This window comes from Python bivittatus, unplaced genomic scaffold, assembly GCF_059951505.1.
Source record: "Python bivittatus isolate LINGU-HERP-01145 unplaced genomic scaffold, Pbiv_v1 ctg000310_np1212, whole genome shotgun sequence".
Lineage (NCBI taxonomy): Eukaryota > Metazoa > Chordata > Lepidosauria > Squamata > Pythonidae > Python > Python bivittatus.
Window position 1 is genome coordinate 12,247,969 of NW_028277054.1, and position 16,260 is coordinate 12,264,228.

Sequence of the window (16,260 nt, forward strand, 5' to 3'; positions counted from 1 at the left end):
ACAAAGCGAGGCCCAAGCAACAGAAGTCAGTAAAAACATGACCTTCACTTATTCCTGATTTTTATTTATGTATTTTTTTTTCTTACATGAAAGTTTTCATCTTGAAACCAGGCAAATTTTATTGTGCCTGGGCACTGTAGTGACCAAGATCTTCTGAGAGTTTGGTTCTTTCATACTGGCTATTGTTAAAAACTTGATTTTATGGGGAAACGAGTAAGAGATGCCACTTTGGAGTCCATGGGTACCTTGATGCTGATACCTGCTTTAAACCACTAAGTTGGCCAGCTGCCAACTCAGTGGAGTTTGTCTCCTGCACAGCCTCTGTTCCCATAGCTGCTGTACCCAGTCCTACCTCTCATGCTACTATGGCCACGGCCATGGGCAGAGTTTTAGATATGGCTGTTGGGTTACAAACTTAAAGCTATCACTTCTTCTCTCCCTCCCTCTCTAATGATGGAGACTTTGAAATTAGATTCTTTAAAAAAAGGAGGAAAGACAAGACTTGAGCAGTTTATACCACTTACAGCCTTGGTAGTGGATTGCTGCATCTGGAAAAGAAAATGCATTATGCTTTCTATTTTTTCCCTCCTGTTTGCAGCTTGGCATTTTTGCCTGATGTTTTGGGCACTTTTGCATATCACTTTTTTATCTGATTTGGAGGCGGGTTCACACAGGATGTTAGGCTAGGCTACAATGGGGTTGAGCATTTTGTGGTCCATTGTCTGGTGAGAACTCAGCATGTTGGGTGAACCAGGTTGTTATATCAAGCCATACTGTGGTTTCTTCATCTGGGCACGATGCATAATATGAACACAGCACTTGTAGTCAGTTATCCTGGCTTTAGAGTTAAACACATTGCCTGAATTAAACCAAGGAGGAGAGTGGTCCTGATTGCTCTTTCTGTCTTGTCCTTACTTGTGTTTCTCCATCAAGGCAACCCGAAATACTTTCAGTAGGGGGTTAAATCTTGGACTTATGTGTGAAGGAAGGAACTAGATTTCCCATGTAAGATGTGAAGAAAACTGCAAAGGATGTTGGTGCCCCAAGTATTGAGCATAGTTGACTATACCCTAGCTGGAAATGACCATCATAGGATTTTGATTAATTCTGTCTCTTGTTAACACCCACATGCATTTCTTGGTACTTTACAACGAGTGTGGAAAATATCTTTTGTGGTTTTATCTGGCTAATGGTCACTGTGGCATAGGTATTCTTGACAAAAGAATGGACAATTATGGGTTGGATCTCTTAGGACAGAAGTGTGCAGCAGCCCACCGCTGATAAGTGTGAAACATCCTGTAATGTTACCTTGGTGTAATGTAATTCAGATGTCTTTGGGGTTCATTTTCTTTTTCTTTTTTTCTGAGTTGACCTTTATCATAGAAGGTTTTGCAAAATGTTGCTCCTTTTTTTTCTGATAGGAACAAGGCGAACAGGCCTTGCACTGGGCTGTGCGCTACGCCAACAAAACTTCCCTTCCATTGGTGGATTTCATTATTCAGAACGGGTAAGTCTTGGTTTGGAGGACTCTGTAGCTGGATTCCAGGACATCTTCTGGGAAGTCTTCTCCTGTTCCTAGTATGATTAGATCTGTGTGAGCAGAGAGAAAGAATTAAACGCCCTGGCCTTGTCCACATGCTTTCAGAGCAAAGAGCATCTCTACTTATTTAGACTCCTGGTCCAGTTTGCAATAGATGCTGTCCATTTTAATTCTGCCTTTTCCCCCCCAACCCTCTGTTTGCTTTACCCCATCTGCAAATTTATTTGCAATGTTTTAGAGAGATATATTTGTACAAATGATTGGAAGATTGCACTGCCAGAACTGGGGAGAAAGGGGGTGGCTATTGAAACAAAGCTGTGTTTCTGTTTGCAGCCAGTTTTGAAGTACAGATCCATTCCCCGTGCAACTGTGCAAATTGAAAGAATGTGTCTTGTGTCCTTTTTAAGAACCTAATTTTTCCACAATCTATCAAACTTTTAAAAAAAACAAACACTTTGCTATCTACCTGCATGTAGGGGAAATCTGGACCGACCCACTGCAGATGGGAACACAGCCTTACACTATGGAGTCCAGTATAATCAACCCAATTGCATCAAGTTGTTGCTGAAAGGGAAAGCTTCTACAAATGCAGGTAGGAGGCCCACCTGGCTGGAAACTGAGGGAGAAGGATTAGTAACTTCAGAATCTCATTGCAATGGATTTTGTGGCCAACCCTACCATAAGGCAAAGTGAAGCAACCAGCTTGCATGGCAGATGGTTGGAAGCAACACTGGCACATTTTCTTCCTGAGGCTCTTGGCCATTCTTGCTTTCTTGGTGGATAAAGCTGTGTGTGCCAAGCTGGTTTTATAGCCCCAAACCTGCCTACTGTTCTCAGCATGATCGAAGCCTGGAACCCGTTGCCAGTACTGAAATAAAAATAAAATACCAAAAGTTTGGTCAGTTCCCGTCAATGGACTTTTACAGGTTGGCTGAGAATGTTTTCCTTTGCTTCAATTTTATTCTTTGCTATGTCTTGCGAGATGTAGTGGTGTGGATTCAGAAAAGCTCACACTTCTTTTTCCATGGAAAAGTTTTGGGATTCTTTAAAAAGAAATGCATTCTTTGACCAAATGAATAATATGGTGAACAAAAACAGGAAGATTGGGTGACTGGGATTTGATGGGTGTGATACCAGTCATACCTCTATTAAAATGTATAATAAGCTTTATGTGATTATCCCTATGGATTGCAAGTCTCTACACACCATGCAAAAATTATGGTGCAGCTGTCCTAGATGTTTCTGGAGCACATTGTTTGAAAATCTCCAGATTCAGATTGGTTTGTCCTTTTGGTTCTCCTCCTCCAGTAAATGCAGCAGGTGAAACACCTCTGGATATGGCAAGAAGATTCAAGCATGCTGAGTGCAAAGACTTGGTAGGTGGAGGTAAGGGGGCTTCAGAGCTGAGGTGGGAGAATTGTGCCTTCCAGATATTGTTACTTCACAATGCCCATCCTTCCTGACCAGTGGTCATGCTGCATTGGCAACTTTTCTGCAGCAGGAGGGTCTCACTTGAGGACTACTTAGACTGAGATGTTGGAGAGAGCAACTATCCTGAAGGTCATTGACTTGTTAGAACAAGATATTGGGCCAATCAGCTCTGAATGGGAGGTCCAAAGGGAGGTGGGCTTTTCTCAGACTGCTGCCTAAGGCAGAGGATTCCCTTTGGCTTAGGCTTGATGTGAGCCTGGAGAATGCCCTCATAGCCTTTGAAGAAATAGAAGAGCTCTTAGAAGGTGAACTGACTAAGGATGTTCTTTTTATTCTTTTGTGATAGCTGGAGCAGGCCCAGGCAGGGAGGTTGGCTATGCAGATGCACGTGGACTATGACTGGGAAACGTCTCAGGAGTTCTCTTATGACAGTGACGATGAGCTGGATGAAAAGGTGCTGGGATAACAACTCCTTATGTTGGTGGGTCACACCTTACGGTGTTCCAGGCGGGCTAGTCCTGTGCCAGTCGTTCTTTCTATCAAGAAACAGGGCAGTGATATTAGAGCTCTGCCTGTAGTTTCCTTCAGCTTCCTCTAGTTGGCTAAGAAATGGATCACCAGAGGGCTGGGCCAGGTTGATGAACCTTAGGCTGTACAAAGAAGGGTTTTGTAGGGGTCTTCCACACATTGGCTGCATTCCCTCTGTGTTCTTAAGCTGTTGATTGAATTAACTCCTCTTCTGCTGAACCATAAAATCAACCAAATAGGCTGATTTTGCACCACATGCTAAGCCACCTAGAAAACTAACCAAGGTTCACCCTAAACTAGCTCAGTATATTGTACAAATGAATCTGCTAAATCTTACCTGGCCTGCTTAAGCATGCTGTGGGAACATATATTGAATGTTGCTTCAGTTAGGAGGCCCCCATCTTCTCCTCATCTAACTCTATGTGTTTCTTTTGTCTCACTACTTCCTCCCCATCCTCTGCAAGCTCCAGTTTAGAGGATACATGGCAATTTCTGGGAAGCAACAAAGGGAGAGGGATATTGGCTTTATATTTTGCCTCTGGGTTCACCCTGGGCCAGGTGGCCACAATAGAAAGTAAGATGTTGGGTTAGATGGACCTTTGGCCTGATCCTGCCAGGCTCTTCTTAGCTTTGTTTCTCTGGTGTCCCCCCACCTTTCAAGTTTGCCCTGTTCCTATCATCTTATTTGTTTCCTTATTTTCAGTCGTAAAGGTCTGGAGTGTATCAAATGCCAAACAGTTCTTGGATTCGGTCATAGTTCTTTAGGGAAGGGTTGGATGGTATAAGAGTACTGGGGACGGATGAAGGAAAAGCAGAAGATATACTGGGCAGGTGGCTGGGAGGTTTTCAGGTCCTGATCACATCTGCTGCTTTGTCTGATAGGTGAGCCCACTGCAGCGATCTTTTGGGTCCTCACCATCTCCAACCACCGGCCAGTCCACTCTCTTTCCTTCAAGTCGGTGGGGCTGCTCTGGCATGGATATCAGCAACAAGACCTACGAGACCATTGTGATCCCTTCACAGTCTGGTCAGCGAAGCTCAACCAGTGAGGAGAACCCCCCACCATTGCCACTCAAAAAGCCTCCCAAAGGGAGTAGCAAACCAAAACTAGGTAAAACAAGACATGTTGGCAAGCCAACCAGGGGAAATGCCAAAGCTTGCTATTCTTCTCATGGGCAAAGGTGTGCATTGCAGTCCCACTCATTCGGATAGGATGGTGGTAGCATCCTTTGGGATTGCGTATCCAACATTTTTACAACACATATTAAGAACAATGTCTGATATCTTCTAGTTTAGGGATGACAAAGGTATGACCCTAAAGATATTGCTGAACTAGAGTGCTCAATAACTGGAGCCCGAATTACCAGTGATGTGAAATGATAGGACTTGAGATCTTGGTGGGCAAGATCTTGGGCATTATTCTAATAATGGCTGGGTACATTGCCAATGTAATGCAGCTGTTTAGAGCTGCTGCTCACACAGGTGATTGCTTCCCCCTTGCTTTTCAGATGCCTCTGAATCACTGCCCCATTCACCAGATAGCCCCGATATTTGGAACTCATCTATTTCCAGCATCCCTGGTGTGTTGGATGGTGGCCCATTCCGGCAACCACCCAACTTTCGTAATTCTATGGAAGTCAAAGGCACAGCCTACTGGGAAACCTGCTCCGAAGTCGAGGGTACATCCCAACGGCGAAGATCAGAGCCTACTCAGATGACAGCCCTGCAGCCTTCCCCCAGAACCTCTCCTGAACCAGGACAAACGCCCCCAGTCAGGTTCAGGTGAGATCAGAAGTTATCAGTTGTAAGTTGAGCATCTTATTAGCAGCAGCTTTCAGCTTTCCCCATCCTTACGGTATAAGCATAGAAATTATTCTAACATCTGTATCAAAGGGGCTTCTATCTTCTACTGTAAGTTTTGCTGATTGATCAACAAGGAAAAACAAAGTACACTTTTGACCAAACTCAAAATGTACAGCATAAAAAGAAGAGTGGGGAGAGAAAAGGAACATGAGATAAACTAGGAACCAGCTGTTAATGTTTTGGGGTTTCGATAATTATGATTTATGATGGGAATGGGTTGCAAATGAAGAAATGGAGGACACCGTTATCCTCAAAGCAAATGCTCTTCTTCTTCACAGAGAAGTTGCTTTCAGGATCTCGGTGAGGAAGGAGTCTTCCCGCCCATCTAGTTGACAGTAGAGTTTAGAGTAGACAGTAGTTGCCCATCTAGTAGCAGTGGCAAGCCTAAACAACAATGTCTATTACACTTTGCTGTCTATTTTCCAGTTTGTTACATTGAAATGTTTCATGTTCTAGCATGCTCCTGGCTTGGTGTCTTACATTTTCCCTGATCTCATTAGTTCCTGGTTCCACCAGTTGCATGTCTTCCTCAGAGATTACCATGCTTTGGCAGGATTCATATCCCATGTTAAGCCACAATGTGGTACTTTTCATGTTGACTTTGCATGTTGTTCAGAAACCATGGTTTGTAAGCAATGACTTATGGCATAGAGTTCTGTCTGAACTTAAACCACTGGGACTTGTTCAGTGTTCACTACGGCTTAACTCAACATATGAACCCAGTCTCTGTGTGGCGGCCAAGTGAATGTTACAGAATGGAAGGGTGGGAAAGATGCTTGGAGATCATCCACCCTTCTGCTCAGTGCAGGAACCCACCAGTGCAGCATCCCCAAGAACTGGCCACTGAGTCCTTCTCCTGAGGAAGCCCATTCCATTACTAAACCATTCTTACCATGAAGGCGGGATGGACCATTAGCTTAGAAAGTCAATTTCCCACGCTGAACAGGAATCCCTTTCGACAGTCATAAGAGAAGAAACTTCCCACCACCCGGCAAGATTTCTAAGCCAGCTTCTTTTCTCCTACAGCTCAGAGAGCACCAGATCCTATCGACGGATTAGTAGCAGCTCGATGGGTAAATTTCCTGGCACCCCCCTTTCCCCGCAGAGCCCCAGTTGCCCAGAAGAAGCGCCTTTGTGCAAAACTGTGATGCCCGGGCCCACACCTCTGCCTGTGCCAACACCAAGAAGATTTGCTCCAGTGAGTTTTGGAGAGATAGCAAGAGGTTGTGCTTTTTCATAGTTCGAGCAACCTGGTCTGGGGTTGGGAGTCTCCTTTCTACCCAGCATTAGTATACATGGTATCACTGGGCACCAGTCTGGGGTCAGTTATAGATAGGTATCCATTTCAGCCTTAGAGCTGATGGCAGCAATTTCAGAAAGCTAGGGGGAAAGAGGGTGGCATTTTCCTCCAAGTTTCAAAACAAGAACACGTGACTGCCAAGAGACAGTGATGGATCTGCCATGTGTTTTATAGACGGTAGCGGGTGTAGAGTAATACTATGTTGGCAAGCGATAGGAATCAGCTTTGAATTCCCATTTGTGTTACGGCTCCAGAATCTGAAAGACTGACCTGTCGATTCAGACACGTATGTGAATGTGTCAGCTTTCCATTTTTAAAGCAGTGACTCTTCCAGCTAAAATTGTGGTTCATTTATATCTATGCACATAAAACGGAGATGGGTATATCCCTATAGCCAAGATTCTCCAGAGGGCTTAAAAGATAACAATGAGAGCCGGTTGAAAAAAAATTAGACTTATAGTAAGAATGCAGGGAACGGCAACAAAAGTTAAACCCAGCTATTGTATCATCTAGCCAATTTTGTTGAGGTTCAGAAGTTAGGGAGGGTTGCAACTTGGAGGGGAGTTTCAAGAGAATACCAGGGAGGTCCAGAAGGAATGTAAAGACCACCATTTCTCTACTGCTGCCAAAATGACATGAACATATCAAGTCTCTAGGAATTAAGTTTGACTTCAGGGAGGCTTTACCTGTTCTTGCAACTTTCCCCAACCTGGGTCCAAATGTATGGACTTCATTTCCCAGAATTCTCAGCAATGCTTATGTTGGCTGGGGAATTCTGGGAATTAAAGTCCACACATTGCCCAAGTTGTGCCCTATGATCAAAGCAACTTAGAGAGGTTTTTTTGAAGGTTCATTAGGGCAGAGAACACCGCAGCTACTCTCGTGCAAATGCGTTTGCACCCAGCACGGCTGTCAGTTCTCTGCTTCTTCAGCCATGAAAGCCACCTGGGGAAGAAAAGGGTCTCATCTTAGAACTGATAATGACTGTTCTGCCTAACACAGGCCAAGGGACGGTTAAAGCGAGTCAAGGCTTTGGCTGACTGCAAGGGAGACAAGGCCCGGGAGTTGACTTTCTCCAAGGGTGAAGTAATTGTAGTAACACGGGAAGAGGACGAGCAAAATTGGGTGAGTATTGCTGCTTTTCCTCACTGGATTCAGATAGAAATATAATTTTCCTCTTAGTTTCAGAAGGGAAGGAGGTAGTTCTTTTGAGAAACCTCTTTAGTCCCTTGGGAGATATTCTTGCAAAGGACACTCAAGTTCTAGTCTAGATGATGATTTTTGTTCATCTTCCCCTCCAAAATTTATCTTCTGCTTACAGGCAACACTTGACTTAATATATGAGAATTCCCTTTTATTCTTACATCAGTAACTTTCAAGAGCTACTTTGGGGGAAAAGGGAGCTAAAAATTCAGCATGCAGAGAGTAAGGAAAATGACCTTGATGGAGATATGCAGAAGCTGTTGGCTTCTTTTTAATAGGCAGAAAGGAGAAGGGCAATGGAGAAAAGACAATATATGTGGATTTCCTTGTCTGGTCTACCTAGGTCAGTGTTTCTCAACCTTGGCAACTTTAAGAGGTGGGGACTTCAACTCCCAGAATTCCCCAGCCGGCTGGGGAATTCTGGGAGTTGAAGTCCCCACCTCTTAAAGTTGCCAAGGTTGAGAAACACTGACCTAGAGGGACTGACAATAGATGACCAAGCTTCCTGATTGTGAAATTCTCGTTTAGGGGTCTGCACTAGAGCCGTTATTTTACTAGGCAAATGAAAACATCAGAAAATAACCTGCCAGCTTTTGCATTCTTCAGCATTTTTCACCAGGCTTTGATCAACCAGTCCTAATCTGGTGCCTTCCAGATGTGTTGGGACTAAAACTCCCAATGTAACTAGAAGGTGCCAGCTTGGAAAAAGTGAACTGAATAATAAATGAACCAAGAGGGCAGAACGAAATCTCCCTGAGGTTGGAGCAACCGAGAACTGAAATGCACAATCCTGTTTGGAAGTGGTGATGTCTTTGATACCACCTGCTTTTTCCCTCTTGTTCTCTTTGTTCCAAAAGGATCGAACAGAATTCCTACATAGCTGCAGATCTAAGAAGGCAGGATTGTTTCCCTTCCAGTTCTTGTCTTTTTCCCATGGGAAGAAACAGGGTTTGGAGCATGATATGATACTCCTCTTTGTTTTTAGTTTCTCACTCATGGGGTGTTTTCCTTCCAGGTTGGATTCATTGAAGGTGATGGCACAAGGACAGGCGTCTTTCCCTCCAACTTTGTCCACCCACTGCAAGACTGATGGGACCAAGTGTCTAGTCTTCTCTGAAAAGATGAGCCAGCATTATCTGCTCTGTAGGGGGACAGGGTGTGCAAGCTTGCTAGATCTCCATCGAGCCTGCTCTTCATGCGATGCCATCTCCTTATTCAGCTCCATGATAGAGTTGCTGGGAAGAAACTGTGGAATCTGGCTTTTGAGGCTCTTTTTAATAGGCAGAAAGGGGAAGGGCAATGGATAAAAGACATATATGTCAATACGGCTTGATGGACTACTTTTCATTCTTTTAACTGAGGGGGATCGTATATCACATTCATTGTGTAATGTAGAGGCTCCACTACAAAACCATCTCTTTTCTCCATTTGGTCTAATTCAGATTGTTCTGTGCCTACTTTGAGGAGTTGAGGAATGGATCCAAGTTCCCCAGTGCAACATTTGATTTTATACCAATCTCAGTTTCCATAATGTCAACAGCCATGAGGGAGCAGACGTATTTAGAAAGCAGTTTTGAAAACAAAAATGCAGGGAATCAATGCTGAAGATTGTTTGGGAAGCCTTGGGAGGGGGGCAGGGCCACTGTAATTCCTGCTCCAATTGTATGAGTCACCTTCATGTTTTGTCCTTGGGGAATTAATTCATCTACTGCAGAATATCTGCCTCTCTGCAATACTGTAGAAGATTCTGGATTTTGTTTCAGTCTGGCTGATCTTGTTATTCTTAAGTCAAACTGATCTCTACTCAACAGAGTCAATTCTTGTTTTATCAGAATTTGTCCTGCTTCTAGGACAGCATCCCCTTTAACAACTTCATTTAAAAGAAAAAACCAAAAAGCCTTGTTGGGTAAAAATTCCTGCTGTGCAAAATTGTTTTAAAAATGGTGGAGGCAAGACTAGTGTCTGAAAGGGACAAGGGGCCATTTTAGAAATCTGCAAAAAATCTTTGGGTCACCACTTCAAGCTTGTTTGCAGTCCTCAGTTTTCAATATGTAGAAATTTTGAAATATTTCAATGGACTCTCAAGGATGTATGGATATTTTAAAAAGCACTGCTATCCCAGGGTTCATCATCATTGTTAGGACAATAATGGTTGGATCTGGACTAAATAAACTGAATGTAGGTTTCTGTGAAATGCATGGGACAAGCTGGGCCCTGACTGGATTCCCTCTGAATTCACTGGGAGTGAAATGCAACCCATTTCATTTGAATTGAGTCTTTTTCATGCAATAGGCTCAGCTTCATAGAACTTCAACTTTTCCCGAACTCTCCCTATGTTCAAGGGGATGGTGTGAGAGTTTTGGTTAAGTGAAAAATCCAACAGAGAAAATCCAGCTGTGAAAAGATAACCATCTGGCACGCACGATAACCCAAACTCCAGTGCCATCACTAGAGTAAGACTTCAATTTTTTTTTAAAGTCTTTGTGTTTTTTAAAATAAGGATGCTAGTAACCACAAACACATGTATGTATGCCACTTCAAATGTTAGTTTTGAACATGTGCAGCTGTCCCAAAGCTTTAGATGTTAACCAAACTTATTGGAATGTAAGCAGACTTACATCATGCAAACTGCCAATCTGGTCATGAAGAATTTCTAGCGCCTGCCCCTTTAGAGGTTAAATCTCTTTGTCTCTCAGATTTTTCCAATCTGGTTTGACCAGTTTTAAAGAATCAGAATTTCATCCTCCATATAGTTCCTTTTCATTCACTACTGTGTGAACCTTTCAACGTCAGGTCTTGTGCAAAACGAGGCAGCCTGTAGGTTTATTTGAAATTTGCAAAATTAAAAAAGAGAGAGAGAGAGAAAGCTGAGTATGACACCCAGCAAATGCTTGCTGATTTTAAAACACAAAGAAGCTGAACCCAAGGTATAACATGATCTCAATAAACATGATGTTAAAATTTTATTTTTTTTAGCAGTGGCAACAAATGGAGTTCCTTCAGTCTCCCTGGATAAACAGTAAACAGGAACATATGGGGTGGACAGAAAATTAGACTGATAAAAGCCATGCCTTAAGAACAGTGCCATTTAATCCCCATTTTCTCCAGGACCTGTGAATAACTGAAATGGAAAAGTCTAGCAGTTCAGGTCCATTTTCAAGCAAAAAATGAAAACCTATAGAAATGCATTTGCGGATACTAATAATAGGTAGAAGGAATCACGAAGCAATATTTTAATGCTGAAAGGCAGAGGTGTGTCTGTGTACAAATGTATATGTAACAAAACCTGGCTTGGGTTTTTCAGTTTGTTTACCTAAAGTTTTAGTTTCTTTAAAACATTGGTGACTAGTCCTCTTAAGCAAAGAGGAATGAGAATGTAAGAAGGAAATGGTAGTTCTTGGCAAGATTTTTAAATAAACAGGCAACTTTCTCTTTTTTGGTATTCCATTTCTTCCTAAACCTCATGAGTGGGAAGTGAACTCACCTCCTAATCATATATCTGGGATTCTGGGATTTTTTTCAAATATATTAAGGATTAATTCTGGGTGCAGAAGACTTCTGCTTATAGGACTGATGGCTGTACTGCATGTATTGTGTAGCCCTGATTATATTTGTGATTTGAATACACTGTCAAAGATGGCCTTGGTGTTGCATGTGATGGAACTAGATATTCATCCATGTTGAGAGTCTGTAACTTCTACGAGCAGCATTGGTTCTCACGATCTTTGGGATCAATGTTCCTGCCTATTATAGAATTCAATTAATTTCTTGTCTCCAGCTAATATGCTTATGGAATTTCAGGGATGGAACTTTTGACAAGAGCATGGCACATTTGAAAGCACACATTTGTCTTGAAAACGAAAGCCCTGTTTTAACCATTCTATCAGATTCTTTCTCTTCCACAGAACAGTCTGGGGTAGCAGCTCATTTTTCAGATAGCATAAGCGTCGCTTTCATATGACTTCTGACTAGCTTCAGCAACTTTGAGGGGAAAAAGCAATAAATATACTCAAGCATGATGTGCAATTTAGCCTCCAATGTTGTGATGGTAGTAATGGAGCTGCAGCCCACAACAGGATGTCTACATCTTCAGGCTGAGTGAAATGTGTCCTTGTGCTTGTATCATGGATAGCCCTTATCCCTACATAAATATGCCTGGAGACAATATTGTAACTGTGCAACTCTGTGTATCAGAAGTGAAGCTTCCTATATTCATTGCTTCTCCTAGATAAGGTTGCTCAAAATTACGACTATAGTTAACTGTTTAGAACAGAGATATATAACATGATAGTCTCCCAACATTTAGGAGTTTAGGTCCATCATCTTCAGCCTAGCACAGATTAAATGTGGTCAGGGATTTAAGTAGGGATTTAGAGATCTTAGGTTGTTTTAATCCCTTGTGCCTGGGGGCAATAGTTTGCCTGTGTTGACTCATTAAAATATGTGGTTAACTAAACCAGTTTCATCTTAGCAGGTAATGACATGTGGTTGATCTTTTCTGGGCTTGGAAGCTAAGCAGGGCAGGCCAGGTTAATACTTGAATGGGAGACCTCCAGGGTGGTAGGCTGGATGTGCAATTGAAAAAAAAAAATGGCCTGGAAGAAGAGAATGGCAAACCACTTCAATCTTGTTGCCAAGAAAATTATACGGACAAGTCCACGAAGTCACTAGGAGACAAGCTTGAATCAGAGAAGTTCCCTTTTAAAAAAGCACTTTATTTCTAAAATTACAGGTGGCAAACCACATCTACGAAGGTAAGACGACTTCCCCTAGTAATACCCCACTATAGCAGCTCTTAGGCTCATCCTTTTAAGATCACACATCACCTTTGCAGAGATGTTCTTGTTAGTAACTAGCCTCTGAAAGGTACTGCAGTCTGGTAGGAACTGGAAAGAAAATGTGCTTTCAAAATGTCTTTCAGAGATGAAGAGAACTTGTCTGAAATTCTTCCTTGGTGGAGTATGGGATTCTGGCGTTTGTTCATGGTAGCAGTGGTGGGGTGTGTGTGTCCATCCACGCCCCTCCTGCCACGTTCCCAATTTTCATGAAAAATCACAGGATTAGAGAGGGCTTACTGCATAATGGGCAGAACTCACTTTTAATTATTGATATTTGATCTATTTTGCTATTTGGATTTATTGCTTTTAAATATCCCTGTCTTAGAACAACAAACACTGTTTGAAATCAGGAATTATTTACAGCTCCTTAGTTCTACCTGGAAAAGGTGTATGTGGCTGATTTATATTTTTAGGAAAGAGCTGATAGCATTTGGGCATCATGTGCTAGAGATGTCTAGGATGGACACCAAGACCTCTGGGGAAATATCCAAGTTGGCAGCTGAGGAAGGTTTGGGTAGAAGTCCTCCATAACTCCAGAGCACATGGTTTGTTTTGCATTCAGAAGACCCTAAGTCATCTTCTGGCATTCTCCAGATGAAGGACCTCAGAACCTGTGTTCCCACACTTCCTTACTCTGGTTACTAAATGAAGTCCCTCTCCAGATTCACACACAGACTCAACAATAAACCAATGGGGTTAGATTTGTGCTAAGTCACAAACCAGCCCCTGCCCCTGCAGCACATGGGATTTGATGTTGTAGAGGTATTTTAGGATAGGCATCTCTTTAAAGAAACTGCATCTTGCATGGGCTCACAGGATCAGCATGCGATCTCAGGAATGGGCATGTTTGAATTGAGGTCCTGACTCCTCCTCCTCCACACTCCGTAGCATCTTTTTGCCTTTGGATCTGAAGCACAGCACATCCGTAGGTAACACCTAGCTTAACTTGGGCATCTGCAAGGTTTGTATGCAACCTGATAAAGGGTATGGGGTGAACCAACCAGACAGTCTCCATCACAGGATGTAGAACTAACATTCTGAATTAGGACGTTAGAGGCAGGAGCCACAGAGGCAGGAACCATAGGAAGGTGCAATCTCTTGGAGCATCTAGCTTGGCTTCAGGTACAGTGATGGTATATTTTCCTTTACAGTTTTTATTTCCTCTGAGATGTAGGCAAAGACACGGGCCTCTCTTGCAATGGTATTTGGTAACTTGGCTTCCTCTGGAGGATTGTTGTCCAATTTGCTGAATTGTGGGTGGGTGGGGTGGGGGGTTATTCCTAGCAATCCAGCCCTGAGGACACCATTCTGGCAACAGCTCTCAAGGGTTCCATCCACACCTAGAAATACACTGGGTAAAATAACGCAGCACTATATTGTTTTTTTAAGCATACAAAACACGACTCCTTACATTAACATGACTTGGTAGCATTTTCATCTTGTTGCAGTTTTTCACATTACCCTTAAACCTTGAAAAAAGGTGTAGCATTATTTATTAGGTTTGTGTTCCCCTTCCTGCTCAAAAAACTTATAGGCCTGATGCTTTGGAAGGTTCTGTTGATGTTAATGGTGTGTTGTCCTTGAAGGGTGAAAGATAACTGGGGAAGGGTGTTGAGAAGATAAAGCAGCCATGACTGTTACATGAGGAGTGATGAACAAACTGAACACTATGGTTGCAGATGATACAGTAGTGGTGGGTCTGGCCAGTCTCTTCTCTGATAAAGGGGTGGTAGACTCTGCTGAAAAATACAGTTCATTCCTTCATTCACAGAATCAGCTAGAAAGTGACTTCTGTTGGATCCTAAAATTACTGTTTTCTTATAAAAAAAAAAAAGATTTCTGAACTCCACCTGTGTTTCAAAGTAACTAGAGAGGAATTTCTTCTTCCATTGTAAAACTATAAGAAACGGAAGGCTTTGCGAACAGGAAGAAACACCACTACTCTTGACAAATTGATCTCACTTGGGTAAAAAGGTTTGGAAACTTCAGTGTGCATTTGTATGGTGTAGGAAATTCCTTGCTTTTAGCGGGATGGTCTGAGTTCTTGGGGAATATACTTTCCGCTCTGGCAGCATCTTAATGGGTTTCAGTGTACCTCTCATAATTCCCAACCAGGAACCATATTGGTTGAGAATTCGTTTACGTATTTCTCTATAAAGCCATTGTCAAGGTGGGTAAATTCTGAGCTAAGTGATCCTCCAATGAAATAAGGCAAGGAGCCCCATTTTTTCCTTAAAGTCTCTGAGCACCTCGGGCATTTTCTGTGAAGTGATGATATCACTGGAATAATGAGCCCAAAAGTTCGTAGCGTGAGGTGGGAATTGTTTCCCCTTGTTTTTAATGTCTTCAAACATTAAAACCAAGTTTTGTTTTTAACATTTTGGTGAAAACAGGAAAAGAATAGATAAGGTAACTGTGCTGGAGAAGTCAGAGATTAATTCTCGGGAGGAAAGGAAACGCAAGCTGAGCCAAGATCATGAAGAGTAAGGGTCCTTCAATGACAAGAAGATCAGAACAATTTCAATGAGAGCCTTTTCAGTGGTAATGTACAGCTATAAAAGTTGAGCTCCAAGAGGATGAAGAGATACCCTCAAATGAATATAGATTTGATTACTGAAAGTACCATAGATTGATATGTCGCTCTTGAAGTGATGAACCAAAATTCATGAACTTTGGGTCTGCCACGTGAATGGATAATAGACTAAAAAATGATTATGCTTGGCAAGAAAGGGGAAGAAGACAGGTAAGATGGATGGATGGGATCAAAAGAGCTACAGGCTACTGCCCAAAGTAGGTCAAGATAGTACTTGTCTCTACAGTCACCAGGAGTTCAAAGACGCCTTGATGACCTCCCTTTAAAAAAGTATATTTTTGTGCTGAACTAATTAGCAGAAGTATACACAGATGCAGCACAGTTAATGAAAGCTTTAATAATTGAAGAGAAAAGGGTCTGTCAAATTAGGTTATAAACAAAATGACTCCAAACTTTGGACAATATTGCTTGAAACTGTCTGCCCTTCCTCTTTCTCACCCCACATACCTCATTCAAATGTTGACAGTCAATGTGTATCAACAACCCATTTCTACCAATCGGGTCCCAATTTCCCTTCCAAAGTTGTATAACACCACTTTGAGCTAACACCTACGCCTGAAAAAAACAGCAAAAACCCCTCACAAGCCAGAGTTCTTGCTCCCTTGACAGATTCCAAATCCTGGGCATCTACAGCGGGCTACAACTTACGTCAGAATGGGGCCAGGGAAGCGCCTTCTGATGGGGGGAGGGCCGTGGTGCCCATTCCATGGAATGGGAGCTTGAAGGTCACCCTGAAGTCCTACCCTTTAGGGTGTCAATGGCATCTTAAGGCAGCTTTGCAGGCACTTTTCCCCACCTTCCAACTCCTGGGGCTGGTCGTCGTAGCTGCTCAGAAAGGTCTCCCTGCTTTAACCCCACCCTGTGGAGCCCAGAACATCCCCTTGCACGTGGTCTCAATCACCGCCCTTCTCGTCCAGCCTGCGAATTTTCCACCACTTGATCCTTGACTTCTATATTTAGCTCG

The 16,260-nt window shown here is 42.7% G+C and overlaps 1 protein-coding gene and 1 long non-coding RNA gene across 2 annotated transcripts in view; one reads left to right on the forward strand and one right to left on the reverse strand.

The window, feature by feature from the left end:
- Positions 1-11,295, forward strand: part of ASAP3 (ArfGAP with SH3 domain, ankyrin repeat and PH domain 3) — a 70,478-nt gene extending 59,183 nt beyond the window's left edge. Inside the window, exons 18-26 of the mRNA XM_088140124.1 lie at positions 1,422-1,507; positions 2,017-2,132; positions 2,849-2,916; positions 3,318-3,425; positions 4,382-4,610; positions 5,008-5,281; positions 6,389-6,560; positions 7,665-7,787; positions 8,881-11,295. Coding sequence (XP_087996250.1) covers positions 1,422-1,507; positions 2,017-2,132; positions 2,849-2,916; positions 3,318-3,425; positions 4,382-4,610; positions 5,008-5,281; positions 6,389-6,560; positions 7,665-7,787; positions 8,881-8,955 — 1,251 coding nt within the window. The 3' untranslated portion in view covers positions 8,956-11,295. The remainder of the gene's footprint in view (positions 1-1,421; positions 1,508-2,016; positions 2,133-2,848; positions 2,917-3,317; positions 3,426-4,381; positions 4,611-5,007; positions 5,282-6,388; positions 6,561-7,664; positions 7,788-8,880) is intronic.
- LOC148216137 (uncharacterized) lies at positions 27-16,223 on the reverse strand. Its single transcript, XR_015796016.1, has 2 exons — positions 15,945-16,223; positions 27-1,590 (listed from the first exon to the last, which is right to left on the reverse strand). It is a non-coding gene; the product is annotated as an uncharacterized LOC148216137 (long non-coding RNA).
- Between the last annotated feature and the right edge of the window lie 37 nt (positions 16,224-16,260).